The sequence below is a fragment of the Anoplophora glabripennis genome, unplaced genomic scaffold, assembly GCF_000390285.2.
Source record: "Anoplophora glabripennis isolate ALB-LARVAE unplaced genomic scaffold, Agla_2.0 scaffold771, whole genome shotgun sequence".
NCBI lineage: Eukaryota > Metazoa > Arthropoda > Insecta > Coleoptera > Cerambycidae > Anoplophora > Anoplophora glabripennis.
This window is the reverse complement of record NW_019416852.1, coordinates 183,696-209,742: the sequence shown is the minus strand read 5'-3', so window position 1 is coordinate 209,742 and position 26,047 is coordinate 183,696. Positions and strand designations below refer to the sequence as shown.

General features: G+C 32.3%; 2 protein-coding genes across 3 annotated transcripts; both read left to right on the top strand.

The window, feature by feature from the left end:
• Positions 1-616: 616 nt before the first annotated feature.
• LOC108914026 lies at positions 617-15,910 on the top strand. The gene is made up of 5 exons (XM_018719718.1): positions 617-676; positions 768-920; positions 12,262-12,676; positions 15,336-15,621; positions 15,658-15,910. The coding sequence occupies exons 1-5, from the start codon at positions 617-619 to the stop codon at positions 15,806-15,808; spliced, it is 1,065 nt and encodes a 354-aa protein (XP_018575234.1). The 3' UTR covers positions 15,809-15,910.
• A 3,451-nt stretch (positions 15,911-19,361) lies between these two features.
• Positions 19,362-25,764, top strand: LOC108914027 (E3 ubiquitin-protein ligase CHIP). Of its 2 annotated transcripts, none has more exons than XM_018719719.1 (6): positions 19,362-19,658; positions 19,789-19,987; positions 20,040-20,284; positions 20,394-20,450; positions 20,821-20,937; positions 25,444-25,764. In XM_018719719.1, the coding sequence occupies exons 1-6, from the start codon at positions 19,533-19,535 to the stop codon at positions 25,567-25,569; spliced, it is 870 nt and encodes a 289-aa protein (XP_018575235.1). In that variant the 5' UTR covers positions 19,362-19,532; the 3' UTR covers positions 25,570-25,764. The 2 variants fall into 2 exon arrangements, with proteins under 2 accessions (XP_018575235.1, XP_018575236.1); XM_018719720.1 differs by having other exon boundaries at positions 19,533-19,658; positions 19,827-19,987.
• The last annotated feature ends 283 nt before the right edge of the window (positions 25,765-26,047 follow it).

The following is a 26,047-nucleotide window of genomic DNA, read 5'->3' as shown; positions in this document are numbered from 1 at the left end:
CGATTTTCGCATTTCTCGTCAAAAATATTGTTCGTATTTTCAAAGCTGCATATTTTCTAAAATAATGAATCGATTTTCAAAAAGTAAGAATCGATGTATAGAGAATTAAAAGCCCTTTCTAATGACCCCCCACTTGACCCCCATTCCCATTTGAAAAAATTTAGGGGATAGCACCCCCACTTAGGGGGTTGAAGATTTTGGTATGCTTTTTAAGCCAAAAGTTGTCCCCCTCAGAAACAAATTTTGACCTGTTTTTGGATTTTGCCGAAAAGTTCTTTACTACCCTGTAATGCCTTGCGGTACATTTTCGATGGGCTACCCTGTATATTGGTGGTGCTTGTACTTGTAACTTTATTTCGGATAATCACAGATGAACGAGAGACTGACATGACGTATGACCTCAAGAACTGGAAACGGAGGATAGAACTAAGAAATAATTGTTTTATATTAAATGCCTATTTGTTTAATCCAAATTTATTAAAATATGTCGATTTTACAATACAAGAGTTCTTAAGGATACATAAAGTGTACAGTGTTATAAATTGTGCTGCTGTGTCAAATGTCCTGGTTAGAACTTAGAATGTTTTTATCAAAAACTAGGTCCGACCACATAAAAATGGCTTCAGACTCATGTTCAGCACCCTCGAAAATGAGCGATGGGAAAAATTTTGTGACGGTTTGCCCATTTTACGATGCTTAGAGATTATGCATATAGATATTATAGATATTTCTCATGTGATAAATAATAAAGCCTGATTCCCGTACAGTCCCCCAACCAATATTTTGTATATCAGTGTTCGCAGGGCCGGGCAGCATGGCAGGAGCGCGAGCGAGGGAGACGCTGTTCGCTCTCCGAGGAAGCGCGGCAACACCGCATCAAGCAGACGGAGGCCCACCACCGATGGATGAAGAGGAACAGAGTAAGCTGTGCCCTTCGGCCCGCTTTGATACCCTCCGCCAATATTATCCAGCTGCTTGCCGTGCTTGATGCCCCCCTCGCGATATAGTCGCAGAGTTCAAAGCATGCCGCGTGATCCGTCACCGCCCCTCGCAAATTACGCAATATAGAAACATGGAATGCGAATTGCTTTTTTTTATTTGCATAATGTAGTGTACTGCGTCTCGACGGGTTCAGTTCAGACGGCTTCATTCTGTGCACGTCTGTCGTGAAAAAAGTGCCACCTCGGCAAAAATAAATAACGGGTGGATGGCTGCCGAATTGCAGAGAAGGTGGCAAGAGCTTAATATGTATTTTTTAATTATACAGTGTGGACCATTTTGGTGATGCATCTAGGTATTGGTATCTTGGAAACTATAAAAGATAGGAAAATGGTTAAATGAAGAAAACTGTTCTGTTGCTAACTTAATAGCGCTTGCAGACCGATCCTAGCTCTTCAGGTTCTTTAATTATTTTGAAAAAAGTAAATGTGGCGTTTTCGAAAATTGTAACTTTTTTATTTATAGGAATCTTTAAAATCTGAAAACACATTTTCACAGGAGTTTCACTGTACATTTAGATTTTCATTGCGACGTTCCAGTTGCGAGAAACCATCATCAACTTTCTTTCTCCTTATGGGCGCCATAATGAATTTTAACCTGAGCAAATAGAGCATTTTTTGTCTTTTCAATGATATAATATATGAAAAAATTTTTAAAAAAATCTCGAAAAGTCAATATTTTAAAATTTCTGATAATAAATAATAAATCTGGCAACACCGCATAAATTTTCGAAATGTAGGATAGTTTAAAATTTTTGTAAAAGCTAATCATTAGTGTCATGGCGTTGAATGAATCTCCATGACGATAATAATCTTTTCATTTGTTTCAAACTGCTTGTCATTTTGAACTATTGTTAATCATAGAGTTTATTGTTAACAGTTAGAGAGACACTTCTTTTAAAATCTTTGTGTTATTCCAATGAACAAAAACGTTATTATTGTCCCAGTTATTATTATCTCTTTCATAGTTCATAGCATGTAGCTTTTGAAAACTTCCAAAAAATCTCAAATTTGTAATAAATTGAGAAAAATACATTTCATTTGGTGGTTGTCTTTAGAAATAATTTCCAATAAAACTGTTTAAAACACAGTTACTTTTCTATTATTTTTAATAGAGCATTCCAACATATCACATTTTTCTTTATTGGAATAACGCAAAACGTAATTTTTTCACTTAACGTTACAACATTAATGTAAGCTTTTAAAGAAATTTGAGACTATTCTATAGTAGTTTCGTAAAATTATGCCGCGTAGCCAGATTTTTTAAAAATATTAAAATATTGATTTTTGGCATTTTTGAAATTTTTACTTACTTACATCACTGAAAAGCCAAAAGAATGCTATATTTGTTGAGCTTAAAATTCAATATAGTGCCCATAAGAAAAAAGAATGTTGGTGATGATGAAAACTAAATATACAGTGTAATTCCTCGAAAAAACTTGCTGTGAAAAAGTTTTTTCAAATTTAAAAAATTCTACTAAATAAAAAAGTTACAGACGATTTTCGAACTTTTTTCAAAATAACTCAAAAACCTGAACAGCTGGGACCGGTCTGCAAGCGCCATTAAGTTAGCGACAGAACTGTCTAAAACTTTCCTCATCTAACCGTTTTCCTATATTTTACATTTTGCAAAATACCTGCATCTCCAAAATGGTCCACACAGTATATCATGTTTTTGTGACATCTTACAAGTTCATCAATATTTTTGAAACATTTTTAAAAATTAGATAAAAATAGAAAGTAGGGGATGAAAAGCTGCAATTTTTCACTAAAATTACCTTTCACGTAGCATGTGATCTTTAAATAATTCTACACGAAAAAAACAGTGTCATGAAAATTCACACAATTGTTATTGAAATTGTGTGAAAATTATACATTTACATGGTGATTATTTTTACATTTGTAAAATTATTACTAACAAATTGTAGATTTTCTCTAATTTTCAGACGATATTGTCCGAAGTTTGATACAATTTAATCACGATTTTAGGAATAACTCTGTGAATTTTTATGACAGTGTTTTCTATGTGTATGTAAGATTGAAATATGATTTAGATATTTATTATTATTATGCAACAATTTTTAAGATACCTCAAACAATAAGATATCTGCCACTTCTCTTTAAAGGAGTAGATTTTCTTTATTCCGTTTATTCTCGGCGTGTTTTTCGAACGGCCCCATTGGGATCTCTCTTATTTTAAGAGATAGGTACAACTTGCCGAAGAGAAATTTGACCTATCTTTTTCGTTTTGAGGTTATCGACGAAGAACTGACCATTTGATTTTCGTTTCTAATTTCATTACTTCTTTATTTTTTTTTTTGGAAAATGAAAAGAGATGTATTTTTCAAACATTGTTACGACATTTTTTGTGGGAAATTCAGATGTGTAGTCCTATTAACTGTGGCATCTACCAGGACTGATAAATGACATACAGGTCTTGTCATATTTTTATTTCAGATACAAAGTTAGTAAATTACCCATATAAATATTTGACCAGTCTCCCCTAATAATTCTGACTCCGATATCCGACATGTCAACTAAAGTCACGTTACACCTTCATAGGGCGAATCCTGCTTAGAGAATTTTAAAAATAATTTTATTGCCACTTCGGATAATTACTCGAGGCAGTAAAAGCATTATCAGTTGTGGCGAAGTCGCCAGGGTTTACAAATTTTCCGCGAATTCAACAATAAACGAATTCCGCTGATTTAATAAAAGTAAGTTGGTATTAAAAGAATTATCTCACACTCACACTTTATGTTATATTTAGTTCCGTAAGAGCTTTTCGTAATATATAACACGGAATGCCAATGTCTTTCTTGTTTATTTGCATACTTTGAATCCGGAGCACGTCAGCACTTAAAAAAATCCTTAAGGAAGGAGAATTTTCAACTCCAAGCATAAATTTAGGCTGAAAGACGGTTATAAACTAATTATATGGCCCTGAACCCTTTAATTTCGACGAGTTCTCTAGAACTTTTTGTCAAAGTTCATTTCAAAACCTAAACATGAAATACCGTAACTGTTTTATGAATGAAAAATAAAAAGTTACACGAAAAACGATGAAAAAGTTTCTTCGGTGAGGTTTCATAAACTCCACACATTTATTCTTAACCCAACAAAATCCCTTCGTTAATCAACACCAAGAAATATTTTTTTAAATAAAATTTTTCGTTTATTACACTGAAAGTAGGCGGTTCGTTTAGCGGATTCAACACCACTTGCTCGTTTCTTTTAAAATTATTTGACAGTCTCATCTAAGAGCTAATAATAACTAGAAATAGAAGATTTTCGTATATATTTAATAATCACAAGACAAATAGGATATTTAATGACAGAATAAAATCTGAAATATTTTGATAATTTAAAAAAATAAGAATTAGACTTACTTCACGCAACTACATTTAAAATAAATATGCATGTCAGTTTTTATTCTTTTTACATTTATTACGCCAGGTGAGATCTGAATCGTAAAAATATTTTTTGTTTTGCTTGTCATAAAAACCATAATAATACTCGCTTAAAATTGTTAATTACCAACTGCATTTACCATTCATTTTAGCACGCGATACCTCACAAAAGAAAAAGATTATAACACAGTAATATTTAGAAATTTAGAATGTGTACTATAAAATAAAAAAAATTGAGTTACAAACATTGGGGTTGATAACATACAGGGTGTTCCACCTAAGAGGGATTCTTCTGCAACTCTTGTAACTGTAAAATTTATAAAACAATGTTTTAATAAAAGTTGTCTGAAATGATGTGGGCCATGTAAAGAAAATATTTTTAGCTTTACGAGATAATCAGTTGTTTTTGAGAAAACACACAATTTCAGCTCTCTAAATGAGGCTAGATAGCATTTAAACCGTAAGATTTAGAAAGTTGCAGTTTTCACAGTTGGTTTTGACATAAATTACTCCATTTTGTCATCTGTGAGCAAAACGTGTACGTTTAAAAAAATCATCATCTTGATTTAACATCTCTAGTACCCACTGACAAAATTCCAGTCTCCGCTCCGCTCTACTTTTAGTAACTCTTGGTGTAATTGGATGCAATAAGGATGTGCTGTGCTATGCTTTTGTAAAATTCTATGTATCGACGTCGTACTAATACAATTACAAGGCCTTCTTGACGCTGTTACATGTTACTTTTTCGGACATTAGAAAAGAACCTGATATTTCTGAAAAACTGTTAGAGATAAGTATGGGCAAGCTTATATCAGTCGAAAGGGCATTCAATTTTGCATACATTCATGACAATCAATATGGGTGATTCCATTTGAAAAAATTTCAACTTATAAGATTATTAAATGCAGGTCTCTGTATTTCTGAGTCTGAATAACGTACACGTTTTGCTCACAGATGACAAGAAGGGTAATTGATGCCAAAATGAACTGTGAAAACTGCAAGTTTAGACACTATTTAGCCTCATTTAGAGAGCTTAAATTGTGATTTTGGTTGATTTTCCAGAAGATTACAACTTGTTTATGCGTGATGAAATACTATCCATTTTAATGCTTCTTTAAGAGACTTTTAAACAAACAGTTAGTAAATAAATGGACAATGTGAGGAAATAATTGTCTCCATAACTGGCTACCGCGACCACCGGACTGAAACAAGTGCGATAATTTCCTTTGGGGAATGCTAAAGGGATTCGTCTTTTCCACGAGACACGTGGTGACTTATGAATAGAGCTGTGATAATTGGCCGCGCACCAAAGGCGTGCGTGCGGATCATCAAGATAAAATAAAGTGACAATGATTATAAGATTTATGTCATTATATCATTGTGAAACACGTAAATTGTTTTTCGCATCGTTGTCATCGGTTCCACAAACGGATGGGATCCGTTTAGATCGCATCATCAGGTATGTTTCTACCCTTGTTTCAGCGAGAGTTATTCGCGGCAATGATAAAATATCTTAATCTGAAGAGATAATATTTGCATAATTAAATAATCTACTTCCAAGCTGGTCCGAAATGGTAATTTCCACTCGAGGTTGTATTTATTCCAGTAGGAATGAAATGTTTTATTTACTAAGTATATCAAATGGTAGGTTACATGCAATGAGTATGAAGATTAAATCAAACATAAATTGAGTCTTCTGATTTTCGCCAGTTTTTTATACCTACGTGTGTTGTGCACTGTTTAATACTTATTACTTTATGTTTATTAATATTTATTTTAAACGTGTGTGCCAAAAAAAAATTTTTTTTCCTATAAATGAACTTTGTATAATTTGCCACGACAAATCCAAAATCGTCGTCAAAATTTGTTTATCATTTATCTAATGGTCGAAACTTGCTTCACAAAGTCGGCCTTTTAACACAATTTTCAGCATTATAAACTGCGAAAATTGTTTATTATAATTTCATGCTTGAAATAATAGTTAAATTTCATAAGAAAATGACAAAAAGAAACGCATTTCATAGGGTAAGTATCGAAATAAAAAAAATGGATTTGGATTTGTCGTGGCAAATTATACAAAATTTACTTAATAGAATTTTTTTTTTGACTGGCCAAAACAAAAACATTCATGAAAATTTCAGATTCTATCAACTTTGACAAGGTCATTTGAAGATCAGATCATAAAAATTCGTTACAATGATAATTTTGCCAAAATCTACATTACCTAAGCTTTCATTTAACTCCTGGGTCATTTTACCTTAATTCTAAGTCGAAATATTCGATTTTTCAGTGTAATGTAATGTAACTTGATAAAAAATGATCACCAGTTATTGGATAGAGTGAATTTTCATTGTCGATGAGGAAATTTATGCCTTAGAACAAATTGATCATTTTGAACAATTTAATTGATTTACCTACTAGTTTCTTTTTGTACATTTACATAAATTACATTATTAGCATAGTAATTTTGTTATTTCATTAAACCCTCCTCATTGAAATCATTATGTTAATATGCGTTCATTTTGGAAATTGTACTAGTTTCTAAAAATTATTTGATGAAGATAAATGAAAATCTGTAGCTCTTAATTGTCAAATTTTAGTGATAAATTTATAGTCCATTTCTGACTTGCTGGTAATTCTAAACGTATGAAATTAAGGATGAGACTCCACCAAATATCATCTTGCGATACTTCAATGACCTTGAATTTAGCCAATTTGTAATCCTTAATGTATCTTTTTATACCAAATTTGGTGCTTCTAAAGTTAAAAGTGTTGCAAAAATATTAATTATGACTCCGCTCGAGTTCAACTTCGTATACAGGGTGTCCCGAAATTAGTGGACAATATTTTAGAGTTTTTAGTAAAAAAGGTACGCTGGGTCCATATTGGTCTTTAAAAATAATGTTACACCAGGAATTGAAATTGTCAATATTTTCTATCGTAGCGGGTTGTGAAGAACAGTTGAGTTATTTACTTTTTGCGAATTGTTATTTTCACCGAAATATTATTTTTAGTAAATTATTATTTGACAAAGTAAAAAAAAATAATTGAAATTATTAAATAGTATTACAATAAACTAACAAAAATAATTGGAAACTACACTATTAATAAAATTTATCTTTATCTCAATGGTAATTTTTATAACAAATTCTCGAAAAGATTTCCATTTTACTGAATACTTTTTTCAGCTCGACGTCGAATTGCCCGCGAAGACCTCAAAACTTCAAAATTATTTTGTCTGATTTGATTCGCAGCTAAATTAATCCTCTTTGTAATTCTTCCAAATGATTTATTTCTGTAAACTACAGCCTTCTTCCTACCCCACAGAAAGTAATCTAGAGGATTTAGGTCTAGAGATCAAGGTGGCCATGAAATGGAGCCACCTCTATCTATTCACCTGCCAGGAAAATTATCGTTTAACCAATTTATGACATTATGGCTAAAGTGAGGTGGTGCCCCATCTTGCTGATAGTGTAACGTTAAGCGTACGTTGAACGGTGTATGATCTAATAGTTCTCTTACATCATTTTGCAGAAAGTTTAAGGAACCTTCTGAATTTAGACAAACGGGAAACTGAATTGGTCCAAGTAGCTGGTCCCCTAAAATTCCTGTCCACACATTTATTGCAAATCTATTTTGAAAATTTGTGCGCCGTATTGCCCGTGAATTTTAGTTTGACCAGAAATGGGTATTATGAATATCTGCTAGCCCTACATTCGTAAAATTTTACATTTTCGACTGATGACAATTCACAAAAAATAAACAACTGAATTGTCAATGCAAATGACGCTAATCGCATTATTGTTATTCAAAACCAGCGGCGATAAAAAATATTGACAATTTCGATTCTTGGTGATTAATACATGTAACATTATTTTTAAACGGATTTTACACTAAAATGGAACATTCTACAATCTGAACCAAGAGTACCTTTTTTTACTAGGTCACAATGAGATTTCATACTTTTTAGTGAAAAGTCAAAAAAGTTCGTGCATAAAAAAGTTATGGTAAATTTTACTCCCCTCTCCCCCACTGAACGTATGTGATGAAAATTTGTAAATTTTGTTTTAGTAGCTGACTGAGCACGAAAGAGTTAAGCTACATATCAAATTTCAGAAATTTATCTCAACTGGTTTCAGAGTTATTTAGAAAAGAAAACATATCAGAATGTCCTCTTTAAGTGGCTATAACTTCCTTAGGAAGAATTTTTGGACGTACGTTTATATAAAGAAAAAGTAATCTTTTTCGACATAGAACACCCTGTAGAAATACTGTCCCCTAATTTCGGGACCCTGTATAGGTACGTTTGCTTAAATTACAATATTTTAGGCACTCCTCATCTGCTCTATGTCAATTCTTATACAGGACACCCTGTATAGGTATATGTATTGTAGTTTATTTATACAAGAATGCACAAGTTAGTGCAGTATCAGGAAAAAATAGGACAAAAATAGCTTGTAAACAGTGCATCATCTTCAGCAAAGAAAAATCAATTATAAGACGCGATCTTGCCAAGTTTAGATAAGCTGTCGACTGGGACATCCTTGCAGGAGTTAACGAGTTTGATTTTAACTTAAAAGTCAATTTGAGCACGCCCACGGTATTGGATTTTATCTCGCATTATGGCAGATACGGCTCTCCATAGCGGAGCTAATCAAATTTAATAAGAGCAGTAAAAAGGCTTGGTCGGTGGCAGTTTATGTGTGGTGCAGACAGGATTATATAACACGTCGCATCTCAGGACGATAAATTGCACAAGTTCCATTGCTTTCAAATTTCTTTTAGAATTTACACTGGAGGAGCAGCAGTTCCTTCTAACAAAGATTTTATTGGACAAATCGTCTTTCAGTAGAATATTTTCCCGTTAGGGGACAGTTGTACACAAAAATCTCACGTAAAATTATAAACCAGATTATTGGTTACATTGGTCCCAGTATTACAGCTTATTTCTCAGGAATGTGTGTCTTTTTTTATCTTTTAACAAAACAATTCTTCCTAAAACTGAAACCCATAGAATTTGCCAGCTGCAGTAGCGAATGTACCGAACTTGAATCAATTTTAGTCCTATCTTTTTTACTTATTTGCTTTTTGATTCACGTCATTATCTCTGTCATTATTTGAGGTATAGTCTTTCCGAAGTTAGTTGAACACGAGGTTAAACATGTATAAAAATGCCTAGTACTAAAATTTAATCAGTTTCATAGGCGTCCCTAAAAAAGTTTTCTGCTAAATATAAAAAATTATAATGTGTAGAAAATTTCCATTATATGTTCATTTTTCCAACAACATAAGAAGATGACTTAGGCCGGTTCCGCTCCGGAAGTGGGGCAGTTTGAGCCAGCATCCATCGAGTTCAGAGGCTGCTCCACTTCCGGTGCAGAACCCGCCTAACATATCTACTGACATATTTTAATTATTTATGTCCTCAAACCGTTTTATTATATCGATGGTAAATTTCGTTTTGTTCCGTTTCAAAAGGTCTCCAAAATGCCATGTTGTAATAATAGATATTAGTAAACAAAATATCCCTCTTATTTCTCCCTTTCGCAATTGTAATATGAATGACTAATAGAAGGTGCCTATAATAAATTAAAATTACCTGAATCACACCTAATTCCGCATTGCTGCACTGCACTGCTGCCATTTGTTGACAACTGAGCTTGGAAGTAGATTATTTAATTATGTAAATATTACATCAGTAGATGTCGAACGGTCGTTCTCTTCAGATTAAGATAGGGTAAAAACATAATGATGCGATCTATAACGAATCTCGTCCAAATAGTGGAACAGATGACAACGATGCGTATAACAATTTACGTGTTTTACAATGATGCAAATACATAAATCTTATAATCATTGTTCTTTATTTTATGTTGATGATCCGCGCGGTCAAATATGATCTATTGATGTAATTTCTTAAATTAAATTTAAATTAAAGCTCATAACTCAATAACTATGTCATAAAAATGTTATTTAAAAAATGTTACCAAATATACAAGGTGTTTAAAAGAAGTGCAAATAACTTAAAAAGTAAAAGGTATTAAAAAAGTTCACACGAACATAAATGTCCGGAAAAGCTTCGTTTCCGTCATACAGGGTGTTGCAGTTTTCGTAAAAAAATTGTTTACTGTTTGACTAAATCAATTTAAATTTGGTACAGAGTATTAAGTTTGCACGATGTGAATATGGATATGATAAATGAGTCAAAGCAGGGATATTTAATTATTCTTTGGGCAGTACTGGTGCACTACCAAAATTTTCGCAAAAGTTATTACTTTTGCTATTGCATCTTCTGAATGAGCAAAATAAATTACAGAGAAAAGTTAACCTTATCTTTTGTCGACAGGACACACCGTTTCCAAGAAAATTGGAAAATGTGATTTAAACTCTCCTTTACAGATGCACAAACACAACATTTGATGATACACACATTCCAGCACAAAATTTGACTTTTTCGTCTTAACAAATGATTTATTAATATATTCAAAAAAAGTAATATCACCTTTTCAATTTTACAAAAATACAAGTCAATTCTTTGTCGTGTTTTCTTATAAAATAATATATTTTTGTTCTTCTGAATAAATATATTAAAATTTTAAATTTAAATTACATTAAATTCAAAAAATATTAAATTTCATTTACTTATATTTTGATTTTTATTGTTTGCTTTTATTTGGAAGTATACCTACCTTACGAACAAAGTTGGACTGGACGTGGATCATTTCCATGGCCACCTAGATCGCCAGACCTGAATATGATAAAATACATATAATGGCGTATACAGAAAACTAGCAAGTTCTACAATAGCGATTAGAAGAGAGTTGCAACATCTCAATTCATTCTCCAACATTTTTAACGTCTATGAATCGAATTCATAGAAACTTTTTTATCTCGATGAGTACAGCGTTCAAAAGTGATATACCAACAGTTTGTGTTGTCATGTGTATACATTCAAGAAGGGTTTTCAATGAACATTTTGTAATTCTTATTGGCACTAGATATGACCTTTTCTGTGTAGTTTACCCTGATCTTTCAGCAAATGCTACAATTTTTGGAGGAATACAATAGTAAGTATGTTAAACAACCAATTTTTTTTTTTTTTCTGAAGTAATTCTGAAATATATTCGACACTTTCTGAACTGCATGCGACTATTCTAAAATCCAACACAATGGATATAATTTCCACACCATTTTCTGAATTAAAAATGAGATACAATTGATACTTCTTGAAACACGCGACAGATCTACAATTCTAATTACATTTCCTGAAATAAAACTGATTAAGCTGTAATATAACTAAACCTTCCTGAAACACATGTGTCCCCAAATGTCGAATATTTTTGTAGTAAACTGAAATAGTAAATCCGAGTTCCTAAAACGTCATGACATTTTCTTACGTGAGATTTGTATTACTTAAATACATGCTAAATTTCACTCTAAAAACGACTGTAACATGTTGAGTTGGTATAACCACTGCCACATGCCGCCTACATGCGACCCCGCACTTCTGGGAAACAACTTTCTCGTTCCTCTTGCAAATTGAATTGCACTTAATAAGCAGCACATGCCTTAATTACGCCGACTTTAATAGCTGTGCATTTAGTACACCGCCAACGTTCATCCCAAATCTGCCTCTGAACTTATGTTTGATTTACCGACAAAAAACGACTGTTAAACGTCAAGTCAGTTTACTTGTCAGTAGAAAATGCTTAAAGAGATATGCCAACACTAAATCCTGCTAATATTCTGATATTTAATACGCTTTACGAATGATTCCGCTGTAGCATTTCACCCGCCAGGAACTTCAACGGGGTACAAAGAGGTCATAATCAGGTAAACACTGCTTGTTCCAGATCCACGACTCCACCTACGGAGGGGGCTCCGACGACGAGGACTTCTTCAGCGTGTACCACCAGAGCGCGGCCGCCAACGCCCTCCTGTACGTCGGCCTTGGCACCACCGCGATCGGTAGTGTCATCTTCTTCGTCGGCACCGGCGAGAAGGGCTTCAAGACCCTAGAACTGCGGCTTATAGGGCCTACCCTCATAGCGTGCGGCCTACTGTGTTGCCTAATTCGTGTCTTGTTGTGCGCTTGTCCCTCCACCTGCTTCAGGAGGAGGAAAAAGACCCGGCTCAAAAACAACGCCTGCCCCCATAGCTCCAGTAGGTACCCCCTAGCACCGAAGTATCGAGACGCACGTGACTCCGATTTCGTCCAGGTGGACAAGACCGCGTTGTTGAGCAAGCACAAGAAGAAGGTGTCCATTGGTAAGTCTTATTTTCACACTTAGTTTTCTTCCTTGTCCTGTGGAATGATTTCCTAGAAAGAGTTCAAAGCACTGCGAACAATTTCTTCATTAGACGGGATTGTTATTTGCACAAAATCCAAAAGTGTGCTAGCCGATGTTTCTCTTAATTTCGTAGTATTTAAAAGTGACTTACCAATGAGGTTGACTCTCTAGCGCGCAAAGTCCTTCCATTCTATAGAACTGATAGTTGGGCGCCAATATTACAAAAAAAAGGAAAGCGCAAATAGGAAACCGCAAACGCGGGTAGGTATTTAAATTAAAATTCCATATTGTAAGTTTAATGTCTTAAAAGAAATCACCAAAATCATTTTTCCCAATTTTATAAATATTTTTTTACATCGTGTCAAAGTCCTCTTTATCGCAACAATTTTTATTAAAAAAGTTTTTCGATATCTCTTCTTATTAAGATGTATAAGACGCATGTTACTGATTTTGTCAGGATTGCTGTGGAAAACAAAATAATGATTGTATCATTGTTTACATAAATCAGTTGCGGACTATTATCATCGTTTTTTTTTAATTATATGAGTGTACATTTACTGTATTTATTGAGCAATGAATAGGTACTCATAATCAAAAAGTAGATATGATTTAAATTTTTGTGAATGCTTGGAAAGATTCAAAACCTGCAGTACCTACGACTTTATATAGACAAAGGATTTATGTCAATAATCAATATAAACATTAACTTTATCCTGTCTTTCATGGAAACGTTGATAAAATCAGTAACAGACTTGATTGAACCAGCATTTTCTTTACACATATCGTCTTGTATCTTTTGAGGGAAAAGAGGCATCAAAAAACTATTACAGTATAAGTTGTTGAGAAAAAGGTGGACTTTCAGATGATATAACTAAAATGCACTTACTGTGTTCTATTTATACTTTCCACCTTCCTGTAATGACGACCAACCATCAGTTTTGAGTTAAGCTTTATGTGAAACAAATTCTGTAATTCCTCCTTAATTTATTTGAAATCCTTAGTAAATCCCTTTAAATCTTAGTATACCCTAAATTCCTTAGTAAATCTTTCTTCCTACATCCCAGTAATTCCTCAGTAAATTCTCCTACAACCCGGGAATTCTACGAGTAATTCCCCATAAATCTTTATACTCACATATTTTTTCTTACATTTACCATCTTCTGAGCATTATTCTGAGCCTTATATAGGGTGCATAATTAGACTGTTAAACTTCATCACTGTATTTTACATTAAAAAAGAGCTCAAATAAACATACAGCTTCGCTATTAAAAGAGTTAGTGGGTGATTATCATAATTATTTCATGTGAGAATGAACGAATAAATTTTTCTGAAATTGTTAGATTTGGGGTAAATATTATAATACCTAAAGTCAAATATCTACTTTAAAATGTAAAATAGTTTATATCTATCTTTGTGGCTTTAAAGATGTCTAAATTTTAAAGCAAGTTTGAAATTCAGTATAAAGTTGATATGTGAATATCAGTAATCCATTTCAATTTAAAACTGTATCTACTATTTATTTGTAGAAGGTGCTAAATGAAATTTATCTATTCTCCCCATCTGCAAGGTTAATCTGACACAGTAGATATAACTCTACGTATATACCCTGCTGATTTCACTTTCCAGAGATGCAATTGACACTGTTCTGTTAAAAATCATTTGTCATCATTTGTAGTTTTTCTTAAACTAATCTTGCGAGGAAACATTTAACTTTTTCTTCGATGACTCTGGTCTTAGGAAAACTGTTTCCAATTCCTATTTTGCAAATTCATCTGAATTTTATTTAAATTTTTCATTTCCTTCAATATTTCATACTATAGCATACTATTTATCAATTCATTTAACAATTGTAAACAGTTGACAGCCTGACTATTGCAGAGAATATGATTGTGTGTAGCCCCTCTGCAAATTCTCCGTTAAAGGAACTTACAGCGAAAAATTTCTACACGGAAGAACCCGATCTGTACTTTTTGCCGTTTCCTCAATTCTACTTCTCTAGCTCCAATTGCAATGTCTGTTTTGAAACCATCTGTAATCCAACCTAGGCATCTATTTCCACTGCATTGTAAGTGGCCTCCCATTCTACTTAATTTTGTATTCGAAACTCTTACAGAAGTTGAATTTTACGATAGTGCGCCTCATCTCTGGAAGCCGTAGCAGATTTAACAAAAGTCTGAAATGCAAGATACAGCATTTCTCAATTAATTAATAATTAATTTCTTTATTTTTATTCAGTTCTTTGATGGTTTGACCTATTTTCTAGGCAGATTTGGTTTAGCAGCGTGACTCCTTGGGAAGAGACGACACGTGATTCCCATGATTTCCTCTTTTGGAATTGTTCTGGGTGCTGTGGAGAAATTTGACAGGCATATTAGTGAAATTTCATCTAATTCACACAGGCTAGGTTAAAGATGACCCAAGACTTGTCTAGATTTGTCCTATTGGAATGCTTTTTCTAGAAGCAGTTTCTTCACAACACCATCATAAGAATGTCAGTTGGCTTAACAGCTTCCTATATGTTCCCAATTTCCTTAAGTTTTCTCACGTATGAGCGTGGAAAACTGTCCAACAAATTATTTAGTTTGTTGTTCTAATGAACATTTTTCTGGACCACTCATCAAATTAATCTGTTCCAGTTCCGCCGAATCATTCCCTTCCGAGCACCAGCACCACAGAATTCAAGGACCTGCCCCAGGCAACGCTCCACCACGAGGAGGAGAGGGACAAAAGGATGCCCATACCCCAGATCCAGCTGCCGGAGCTGCCCAGTTTCAGCAGCGACGACGGGGGCAACAAGTTGTCGCGCGAGGACTCGATCATAGAACTGCAGACTCTGGACTTGACGTACGACATACAGAGTGTTTCGAGTAACGACAGTGACAGCATAACGGTGATCGAGACGGAGAAAATCACCACATCGAAGTTGGCGAGGCCGCGGGAACCTATTAACGTGCACAGCGACAATATAGAGACCTGTTTGAGTGTAGTTATCGAGAGAAATGATAACAGTGAGAGCAGTGACGGCACCAGTGGGGACAAGAAGGAGGGGGGTAGTGAGAAACAGACACACAGCGGTATTGTACTGAGTCCGTTGCAATTGGGACAATAACTCATTGTTTTAGATTAGACGAATGCTGCACTGGTTTTGACAATTGGTTAATTTTCAATATACGGTCTTCCCCTTAAACATAAGTTTACATGTTTAAAATTTAAACAACTAAGTTATGATACTTGAGTTTTAATAAACAAAATTTTGTAAAGGGCCAAGTTCTTTACCTTGTAATACTCTTCTGAATTCACTATTTTATTTTCAAGGTCTAAACAGCTGTTACTAATGAAGAAAATTAATGACTGCTGCGGATATCAGTCCAATGCATCAACTTTAGAACAGTATTGTCATCTAGTGCTTTCAAGAATATCTATTTAATTTTTTTTTCTGGGATGTTACTTTTTAGAAAGTTAATTATTTTTCTGTTGTGAACTTTTCTGTCAAAACTGGTTCAGCACTGTTAGTACTTATATGGAATTGATTAACTATTTAAAAATAAGAGAAAAGCTGTTCTGTCATTGCTACCAATAAAATGTACTGATACGTAGGGTGATAGAACAAAAGTTTGTAATTCAGACATGAGAAAGATAGGTTTTTTGGGAGGGTAAATCCAAAATTTTACATTTTCATAGTGTGGTTTCATCCTTAATGAACATTTCAACAAGCTTACAGACAATAAGTTTAAAAGTAATAATGATAAAATCAAAATCAAACTTCACAGAACAATTATCAAGCAAGTTGAAAATTATTACCATTTCCAAGAGGGTTATTTCCTTTCAAAAACTTAGATTTTCAAACTCTTAAAAAAGTTTATCCATACATATTAATTTAAAATTATTCCCTTGTGAACTGTACACATTATTTCTCTAAGTCAGTCAGTTGATACTAATAAAATGTATACTGAACATTTGACCTAATTTTTTCTTTGATTTCATTCTTCAGTCATAACTTTAAAGTCTATTTTTTTTAACTATAAGACACAGAAAAAAATGATATGTATAACAACCCAGATAATATAACACATACTAATATGTAATATTATTAAAACGAACTGAAGTGTTTATTGAAATTCGTATCTAAGGTCCATCCTATAACGTTCATAAATTTTAGATACGAAAAACATAATATTGCACTGATAAAAAGCAACCGTTTTAATGCGAGACATTAAGTATTAAACACATTGATAAAATATTGAGTGATGTCCTTCTCAAAACCCGTCTTTCCCAAATATATCAGATGAGCAATTATCTGAAGGTGTACGCTAAAATTATTTTGCGTTGGCTACTTTTTTTGGACAACGTGAATGTATTAAAGTAAAGTAATATTTGCTAAAAATTATATTAACCTAGCGTGCCTGTATTTCTATTTTCATCCTAAATATTATGCTTTTACTTTCAGTTTTTGATTAGATATTAAAGTTGGAACTTCTTACAGCAATATTGTTATTGGCCTAATTTTATCAAGAAGATTCACAGAATGTTACATTACAAGGTGTGCAAACAAACATTTGTCCAACATACAAGTAAAACAAATTAAAGTAAATGTTTTTCTCGGTATTTCAGCATATAAGATGAAAAATATAAGGTACCTACATATTTTTGCAGTTAATATAATTTTTTTCTTGTAATGTAACATTTTTATTGTATACAGAATATATCTTCATTTTTCAATTATTTTTAAATCATTCCTAGTTTCTTGTGATGAGCAATAGCAAATATTTTATGGAGCATTCAAAATTTTATATAAAAAAAACATGGGTGAAGACTGTGCTTGTGTTTCAATTGCAACAAACTTATTTTTGTACTGAAATGAAGATATAATCTCGTAGAAATGCATTTTCAAATGTTAGATATAAATGTACCATTATGAATTAAATCACCTAATTTGAATTTGTAAATCATGAATTCCAAGTACAATCCGTTTTACAGTACAATAAATTTTCGTTGTTTAATATAATAATTGATAATTTGATAGGGAATTATAATTTGCTCAATCAAAAATAGAGGAAAAATTGTTGATTTGTTATACCTACTGATTATTTTTTGTAATTGTACATGTAAAGTTCATCATTATTATTTAATTACATAGAAGATATAAAAATGTACGTATATGTAAAAAAACTTGACGATCATGTATAAAATTGCGTTAATTGAGATTTGATTAATTTAATTGTTACATATGAGTTTATTTTCCACTGTTTGTAGAATTTTATGCATGATATGGAAGTTACTATATTAAAGTTATATAGAAATGCCAGTGGACAAATATGTAAGCATAATTGGTACATATCGATTATAAATAAAATATAATTGCGAAAACTATTCTTTTTTTATGATTCCTATCTTTGTATTTATCATTAAAAAACGGATCTCCGAATCGAATATTGTAAACAACATTTGTTTCTAAAACGATACGATTTGAATTTCTGTAAGTATATAGGATAATGTAGAGATCTGTGATATTTCTTTACTCTCAATATATATCGAAAAGACTGCCAGTAATATTTTTTTTGAGAAAACATTATCATTTTCTGAATAAAGTAAGACGTAACTCATATATTTATATGTATGTACCTATTGCTACAACAAATAGTATTTTAGTACTTCATCATAATTGTATCAATTATAGTGCAATTCTGGTACAGGAATAAGGACATCACAAATACCAAAAAAAATTTTTACGTCGATACTACTAACTAGAAATAGGGAATAAGTTTACTCTGCAATTAAAAGTGGGTACTTACCAAATTGGACGACTTTTTCAGGTAAATCACAGGAATACAACTTTTAACACCTGTCTTGAATAGTGTTATCAAGACATATTAAACATAATCAATAAAATTCAAAACTATAAAATTGAAAATATTTTGTGTTCATCGTACATTTACTTGTCTATATATGCATCAATGAACTACTAGCATGTACTATTACTGTTAAAAAAAATTTATACCATCATTTGAAAGGATCGAAACAAGTGTAAAAAAGTGTTTATTCAGTCTAATTAACAAAAATCGTGTTTCGTATTCCGTATGTAATAAAGCAAAACGAGTAATTTTAATTTAAACATTAATTAATCAATATTCATATTTTTATGTCTTGTTATGTACCTATGCACATTTTCAGATTTAAATGAAAAATCAAACTAAAGTCAGCGACATCTATGAGCAAATGAGTTTAATAATTAATGTGCAGTTCACCCTAAATATAGTTTTCTTCATTCAGCCGAACGGTCAAGTTTTATCAAAAATTGAATATTTGATGTTTGTTTTAATATGCATTTTGATTTTGATCATGTGTTTGTTTACCGACATATTTATTAACATCTCAAACTTTTTATCTAGCGAATTCTAGTACGAACAAAATTGCAAAAAACTGACTTGAACATAGGCGCAAAAAAAGGCAGCCAAGTAGATCTTCACCGCTATATTAGTCAGAGAACGTATGTAAAATATATTTTCACACTATTTATACCTGCACTATGTGGAACTAATACCACACTCTTCTATTTTTAGGAATATGTTACCAAATAAACAAGGCATTTCCAGAAATTCACGATACTCTGGATATGTCAGAATCGAGATTTTTGAGACACTAGCGCTAAATGTGTCTATTCCCGCCGCCCAATTTAGAAAAAATAGTGCTAAAAATACAAATATTTACTTACGTACCTATACCTACGTGAGCCATCATACTGCGGTAAATAACTTCAGAGGTATTTTAAAATGTGTAAATAGTATCAGAAAGAGATTTCGTTTTACTGTCTGAGCCATATCATTAAAATATAAATGAAAATGAGTAAACATATGTACTCGACAGCTAATCTGTCTGATAAAGAATTGAAGGAACAGGGAAACCGTTTATTTAACTTAAGGAAATATGAAGATGCTATTAGTTGTTACAGTAAAGCAATCGTAAGTATTAAAAGTGACTAAAATTACTTTTTTCTTGGGTACTATTTGACATAAATTTTGAGGTTATGTTTACGAAATGACATTGAAAATAATAAGCAAATTATTTAAACACTCTAGAACTTTGTTCTAGATTAAAAACCCGAATGTTGCACATTATTTTACAAATAGGGCCTTGTGCCACCTCAAACTGTTGCGGTGGGAGCAGGCATGCACCGATTGTCGAAGAGCCTTAGATATGGATCCTAATTTAGTTAAAGGACATTTCTTCTTAGGACAAGCTCTGTTAGAAACTGAGAATTATGACGAGGCTATAAAACACTTAAGGATAGGTAAATGGTCAACATTACATCGATACCACTATTATAAATACCCCATTTTTAGCTGTTGATCTGGCGAAGGATCAAAAACTCAATTTTGGAGATGCCATAGCTTCACAGTTGAGAACTGCAAGGAAAAAACGTTTTTCCATTCAGGAAGAGAAGAGGATAGCCCAAGAGATAGAACTGCATTCTTATTTAAATAAGTTAATAGAAAATGATAAGGAAGCGCAAATTAATATAGCCACAGATGATGATACTGATACTGAAACCAAGAATAATAAAGTTCAGGAAATTGAAGAAAAATGTGTAAGAATATTTGTTTTTCTAGCATTTAATTGATCACTTTCAATAGAAACATTTTTCACTTATTTCCTGTTGACTTTTGTAAAACTACCAAGTATTATTTCTATTTTAGGATACGTATTTGACTGAATTGAACCAGTTGTTTGCTAAAGTGGACGATCGGAGACGTGTAAGTATTTTTATTACTTATTATTATTCCAGGTCTTATATCTTATATACTTTAATATAGAGAGCCTTAGAAACTAAACTTTAAACGTTTTTTTAGAGACTGGCCTTTGGCGTTTCTAATTTAATTTGTATGATTAATTGGATTTTACACTGGTCATATTCATTAATATCCGAAATTCGGCTTGTGAAGGTCAACTGTTTTATACTGATTTATTATTGACACAAATCGAAAATATAATGTGTGTTTCATATTGTGAAAAAAAAAAAATATTTTTCAGTCTTTAAAAAAAAGATAATAAATAAATAAGTAATCTTGTAATTTGAATTTTTCTATTTTGTTGAGTTTAATAGTCGATAACCTGTTATTGTAGAAACGAGAAGTACCTGACTATCTTTGCGGTAAGATAAGTTTTGAGATACTTCAAGAACCTGTCATTACTCCCAGCGGTATTACTTATGACAAGAAAGACTTAGAGGAGCACTTACAGGTGAGTAATTTTCTAGAAAACGTGTCATAGATTGATTGATGCTGGGTGTATACCAATTTGTAAATCCGTAGAATTTCTCTAACTTTCATGAAAGTTTTTTTAAATTCTTTTTCTTTATCTACGAGGTGTTGCCATTGGATGTCATGGTTATGAAAAGTAAACTTGCTATTAAGGCATTTTAATTTTATTTGTAACCGCCAGTATTGTATGTTTATTTGTTGACCACCTTCAATTTAATTCCATTTTTACGAAAATGTTACATTATTTTCGGCTAAAATTAAAAATAATACATTTTCCCAAAGTATAAAATTCTAATGGCATTCATTTATTTTGGCTGTCTGAATCTTCATATCGAAATATTAAATTATTAAATATAAAACCAATATAATCCTGTTGCTTTTATTTTTAACTTTTCATATTTATTTAATTACATTACATTGATGATGAATTTTGAAACAATAATTTTTGTGGGAAACAAACTGGAAGCTACATGTCTTATTGAGCATTGAATTACAGAAAATACACACATTCTGTGCCTAAATTTAAGGTAATTTTGTTAAATAAACATGACGTCTTAAGTCCGCTGTTTTTTGGCTACAGGGTTTTAAAAGTTAAACCAAAAATCAGTTTAAAATTTTAAATTTCCATTATTTTTATCAACTTTTTTAATGTACTTTAACTACGAAATAAAATACATCTTCTATTAATAACCAGTGGGCAAGTCGTGGGAAATGTCATGTTTTTCTTTACGAAAAAAAACTGTATGTGTAATATTACACTCTGTCTTCATATGCTCCATTTAGCAACAAAACTGATTTTCTTGAGTATATTTTTTATATGTATACATAAAGTAATGATAATAATATCTCTACCCCTCATTCTAATTCCAAGGATTAGCACAGCAGTCGCACACTTGTGCGGGAGAGGTGGCGGCATATTATTATTCAGCAGGCTGCATGTGCCCCCTGGAACGACATCTGTTGTTAAGCTCTAACCACCGTTCAGTACAGCAATGAGGGAAACATGTTTAATAATACTACCTTACCTCGCCATGGATAACAAGTGGAAACAAATAATAACAATTATGGTTTGCTATCTTTTTGACAAGTGTTGTGATTACTTTTAAAAATTTTGATACAAAATTTAACATTTTTTCTATTATTAAATTAAAAGTTAATTTACAATTATTGTCCTGGCCACTTATACCAAAATAGTTAGACAAATTTATGCTGAAAGATTTCTTAATCACCTAACTCTGAATCCTAAAAAGTTCAAAGACATTCAGAGTCGAATTCATTTACATAAAAACGCCTCAAGTGAGCGATGACCTGCTACATATTTAAATGTAAGCAATAAATTAGTATGGTCAATCATTAAAGACCAACAATTGTAGTTATACCTCTATCACATAGGAGTTTAAACTTACTGTCAAAATTTCCCAAAATGTACCCTTTACCACTGATATACTGTTCACTAATCAAGCTAGTATTCATATTTGATCTGATAAAAACCTTCTTGCCATAGTAGAGTCTCGTTTATCTGTAAATGCGTGCCACACTTTTTACTGGGAGTCCTTACTGGTGTTTGAGAGTTCCCCACATTTTAAAGTGACTGCTTGTGCATTCTTAAATGAGTTATTCTCCAATAAGTGGATTGCAGGAGGAGTTCAATGTCAGCCTTGGCCGCCTAGATTGCCAGACTCGATTGCAATTGATTTATTCTGCACGAGGTATCTCAAAATATTAGCCTAGACGGTTCCAATTATAAATGAAGGTTAACTTGGACAACGAATTATAGCTACTTTTGACACAATAAGCGCCAACATTTGCATTTTCCAATGGGTTCGAGATTCAGTAAGAAAAAAGATTGAAGTGTGCCGTTTGCCTAAAGGCGGCCGTAAGTAATTATTATAAGCGTTGTATTAAAAGTGATTTAAACTCTTTATTTATAGCTACTAAGGTAATATTATTAAACATGTAATATGTATTATGAAAAATGCACTTGCTAAGAAAACGGTTTTGTTGCAAAATGGCGAAGGATCCGGAAAATTGTGTGCACTATGATATACAAGAATTAATGTGTAATTCAATTCTGGATGGGACATGTAGTCCGCGGAGTAGTTGTTTCCCTTAATATTATTAGTGAAATATATTGCCTAGTACGACATTAGTCACGCTTTTATAGTACTTATAAATTAGTAGGTCATTTTGCAGAGCTGTGTGCCAATTGCCATTGAATAGTAACAATATACTTTGTAGATTATATTTTGCTGGCTTCATTGTAACTTTGATTTATTTGCACATCTCAATCTCAAAGAGGTAAATAGTATTAAATTTACAAAAAAGTTTGGAAGCATTGAGAATAACAGGATTATGAATATAAAATATTGTTCCAATTTAATAAATGAAAAAAAATGTATGCCAAATATAAAGATGGCGTTGTGCTTAAATTTTAGCTCGAATTTTAGTAATTATGAATCTCTTAAAACAGGAATTTAACTTTTAATCAAATTATTTGTTTTAAAAATATGTAACTAAAGTATCCAAAGATTCATATCGGCCAAATAATCATATGTATTAAAAATAATTTAGGTACTTACCAAAAAGCAAAATGCACTAACTTTTAATTGCATAAATATAAAACAAATTACAACATAAACTCAAAATGTCCACCACCATTTGCGATGCACGCACAACACCTTTGAATCCAATTTTGCCGCACTCGCTGGAAAACACCTCAAGAAAAGGAAATAGTGGTACGCAAAAAACACTCCAACATGCTTGAATCCAAGTACCAACTGAATTGCGTATTGGTTGTTGCTGGACAACTTAGTACCTCGTGCTAATAAACCGCTGCGCTGTTGTCACAATGCTCGATATGAATTTTATTGAATTTTAAATTTATTACAAAGCTAATTATTTTTTAGAATTAAGCATAATGAAGTTAAAAAAAAGTGATAAACATTGTATTTTATGGTATTCTATGCACGCACTTATGTCAATATTCCTTAGTTAATTGAATAAATTAATCCTTCACATGAAATCTAATGAAACGAATGAGGCCTACCAACACATTGATCCACTATTTTGTCCCTCTATAGCTATTGCCGCACAGTCACTCGGGAAAGATTTCTTAGTCGTAAGTTTTTCCCAAATACTATTTTTTTTAAATATCTTTCAAGATGAGCTTATTGATGGATATAGTCACATTCATGGACAATTCTTATCTACAGCAAATAAAAAAAGAGAGTCCCGATGTTCTTCATACAGACAACTAAATATATTCATCTAAATTTTGCAAAAACTGCATTTCAAAGTTTATGGAGTCTTGTAATAGTGATTTTTCAATACCTACAACATTGTTATCAAGAACAGAAGAATCAGGCTGTTGGACGACAATCTAGAAACTAGAAACAACAGCAATGTTGGCTTTCAACTAACACTAAGACTATCTGATACATATACGGCTGGAAAATCCACATAGTCCATCTGCCTTTACGTGAGAGTGACAAAGTAAGTCATAGAAATCCATACGATAGACAAGGATGGCTATATTCAAGATGTTTCATAATCTGAATAGTCGATTGGATGCGCTCGGTTAGAAGTGGGAGTGACTATTCAGATTATAAAACGTCTTCACTATAGTCATCCTTGTCTATCGCACAAATTTCTTTATTTTGTCGCTCTCATGTAAAGTCAGATGGACCATGTACTGTTGCCAGCCGTGTATATTATACTTACGTTAAATTTTAAAATGTTGCGCCAATATTTTTTATAAATTGAGAATTTCTTTTATTCTTACAACTTTATTATTCTGTTGCTGACTTTGAAGGTTTGTTTTTGGTTTTGCGAAATTTGATTGTTTCTTTTTGCGAAAATTACGTATTCCTATTTATAGTACAATTAAAAAGAGTACATTGTTTCTATTTTTTTATTCAAATTTTATAAAATGAATACTCTTTTGGCGACGAATTTCAAGTATTTACGAAAAACGTATTTTTTATTGCAAACACATTGCAGAATCATATACATATGCAGGTTCTCAGTAGGAGAAATGGAAAAAATTGAATTTTGTCAATTACAGCGCCATCTATCATAAATAAAAAAAAATGTTTCAGACAAATCCTATATACTTTTACCCATAGAATCCGAATCTGCAATAAAAAATAAGGGTTCCTATTTAAGATTTCAAGGTTTCCTCCCCCAGCTACATGGAGGGGGCAGGAGGGCTAATTTTACCATTAATGTATTCTCTCTATAGATTGATTAAATTTTGATTATAGAAATTTTTTCGTAGAGAGCTTATTTCTCGAGATATTTGAACGTTTCAGGTTAAAAAATACACTTGGTATATTAGCAAGGCGATGATTAAAATATAGAAATGATAGAGCTTATATTTTCTCAATATAACAAATATTTTAAATCTACATAGAAAGGGAACTTTTCATTAAAAATTTGGTACACACCCTCCCTGTTGTACACACCCTTCCATTTAAACCTTTTGCAGCGAGTCGGCCACTTTGATCCTGTAACTAGAGTAAAACTGACCCAAGATCAGCTGATCCCTAATTTCGCAATGAAGGAAGTTGTTGATGCATTTCTGGCAGAAAACGAATGGGCCCTGGATTATTAGGAAAAATCTTCCTCTTGTCGTCGTGTTTTATAATAAATACACTGTTATTATATGCACTAATTTGCTTTTGCTAATTTAAATCGAGGATAATAATATTAATTTACTTGGTTGGATATACCTATGTCTATACTTTTAATTTTTTGTATATTTCCCAATGTCATTTATGTAAATATTGATGGAATATATTTCTTATGTTAAGATAAACGGGACTTTTATTGCTATTCCTAAAAATGTGTCTAATTTAGGTAGTTACTAAAGCTCGACATTTTGATGTGTAAATAAAGCGGAGCTGTGGTGGAAGCTGTATGTCGTTTAGTTTCTTACTCGCTGATACGGGCCACTACATCTAAAGAAATTCAAAAGTGCCTCGTCCAACCTATGCCTATCAAATTAATAAGTTTATTAAATATTTTTGTGACTTCGGTGATGGAGCAGTGTTAAAATGGGTTTGTGGAAGAACTATGTTCGGTTGGAAATT

What these genes read in the sequence shown, in the direction of transcription:
- LOC108914026 (XM_018719718.1), top strand. Translation starts at nt 617, where the DNA reads ATGGCTTCAGACTCATGTTCAGCACCCTCGAAAATGAGCGATGGGAAA. An exon ending in CAAGAAGAAGGTGTCCATTG is followed by an intron (nt 12,677 to 15,335) that starts GTAAGTCTTATT and finishes AATCTGTTCCAG; the next exon opens with TTCCGCCGAATCATTCCCTT. An exon ending in GAGAAAATCACCACATCGAA is followed by an intron (nt 15,622 to 15,657) that starts GTTGGCGAGGCC and finishes TAACGTGCACAG; the next exon opens with CGACAATATAGAGACCTGTT.
- LOC108914027 (XM_018719719.1), top strand. Translation starts at nt 19,533, where the DNA reads ATGAAAATGAGTAAACATATGTACTCGACAGCTAATCTGTCTGATAAA. An exon ending in GTTGTTACAGTAAAGCAATC is followed by an intron (nt 19,659 to 19,788) that starts GTAAGTATTAAA and finishes ACTTTGTTCTAG; the next exon opens with ATTAAAAACCCGAATGTTGC. An exon ending in AGGAAATTGAAGAAAAATGT is followed by an intron (nt 20,285 to 20,393) that starts GTAAGAATATTT and finishes TTTCTATTTTAG; the next exon opens with GATACGTATTTGACTGAATT.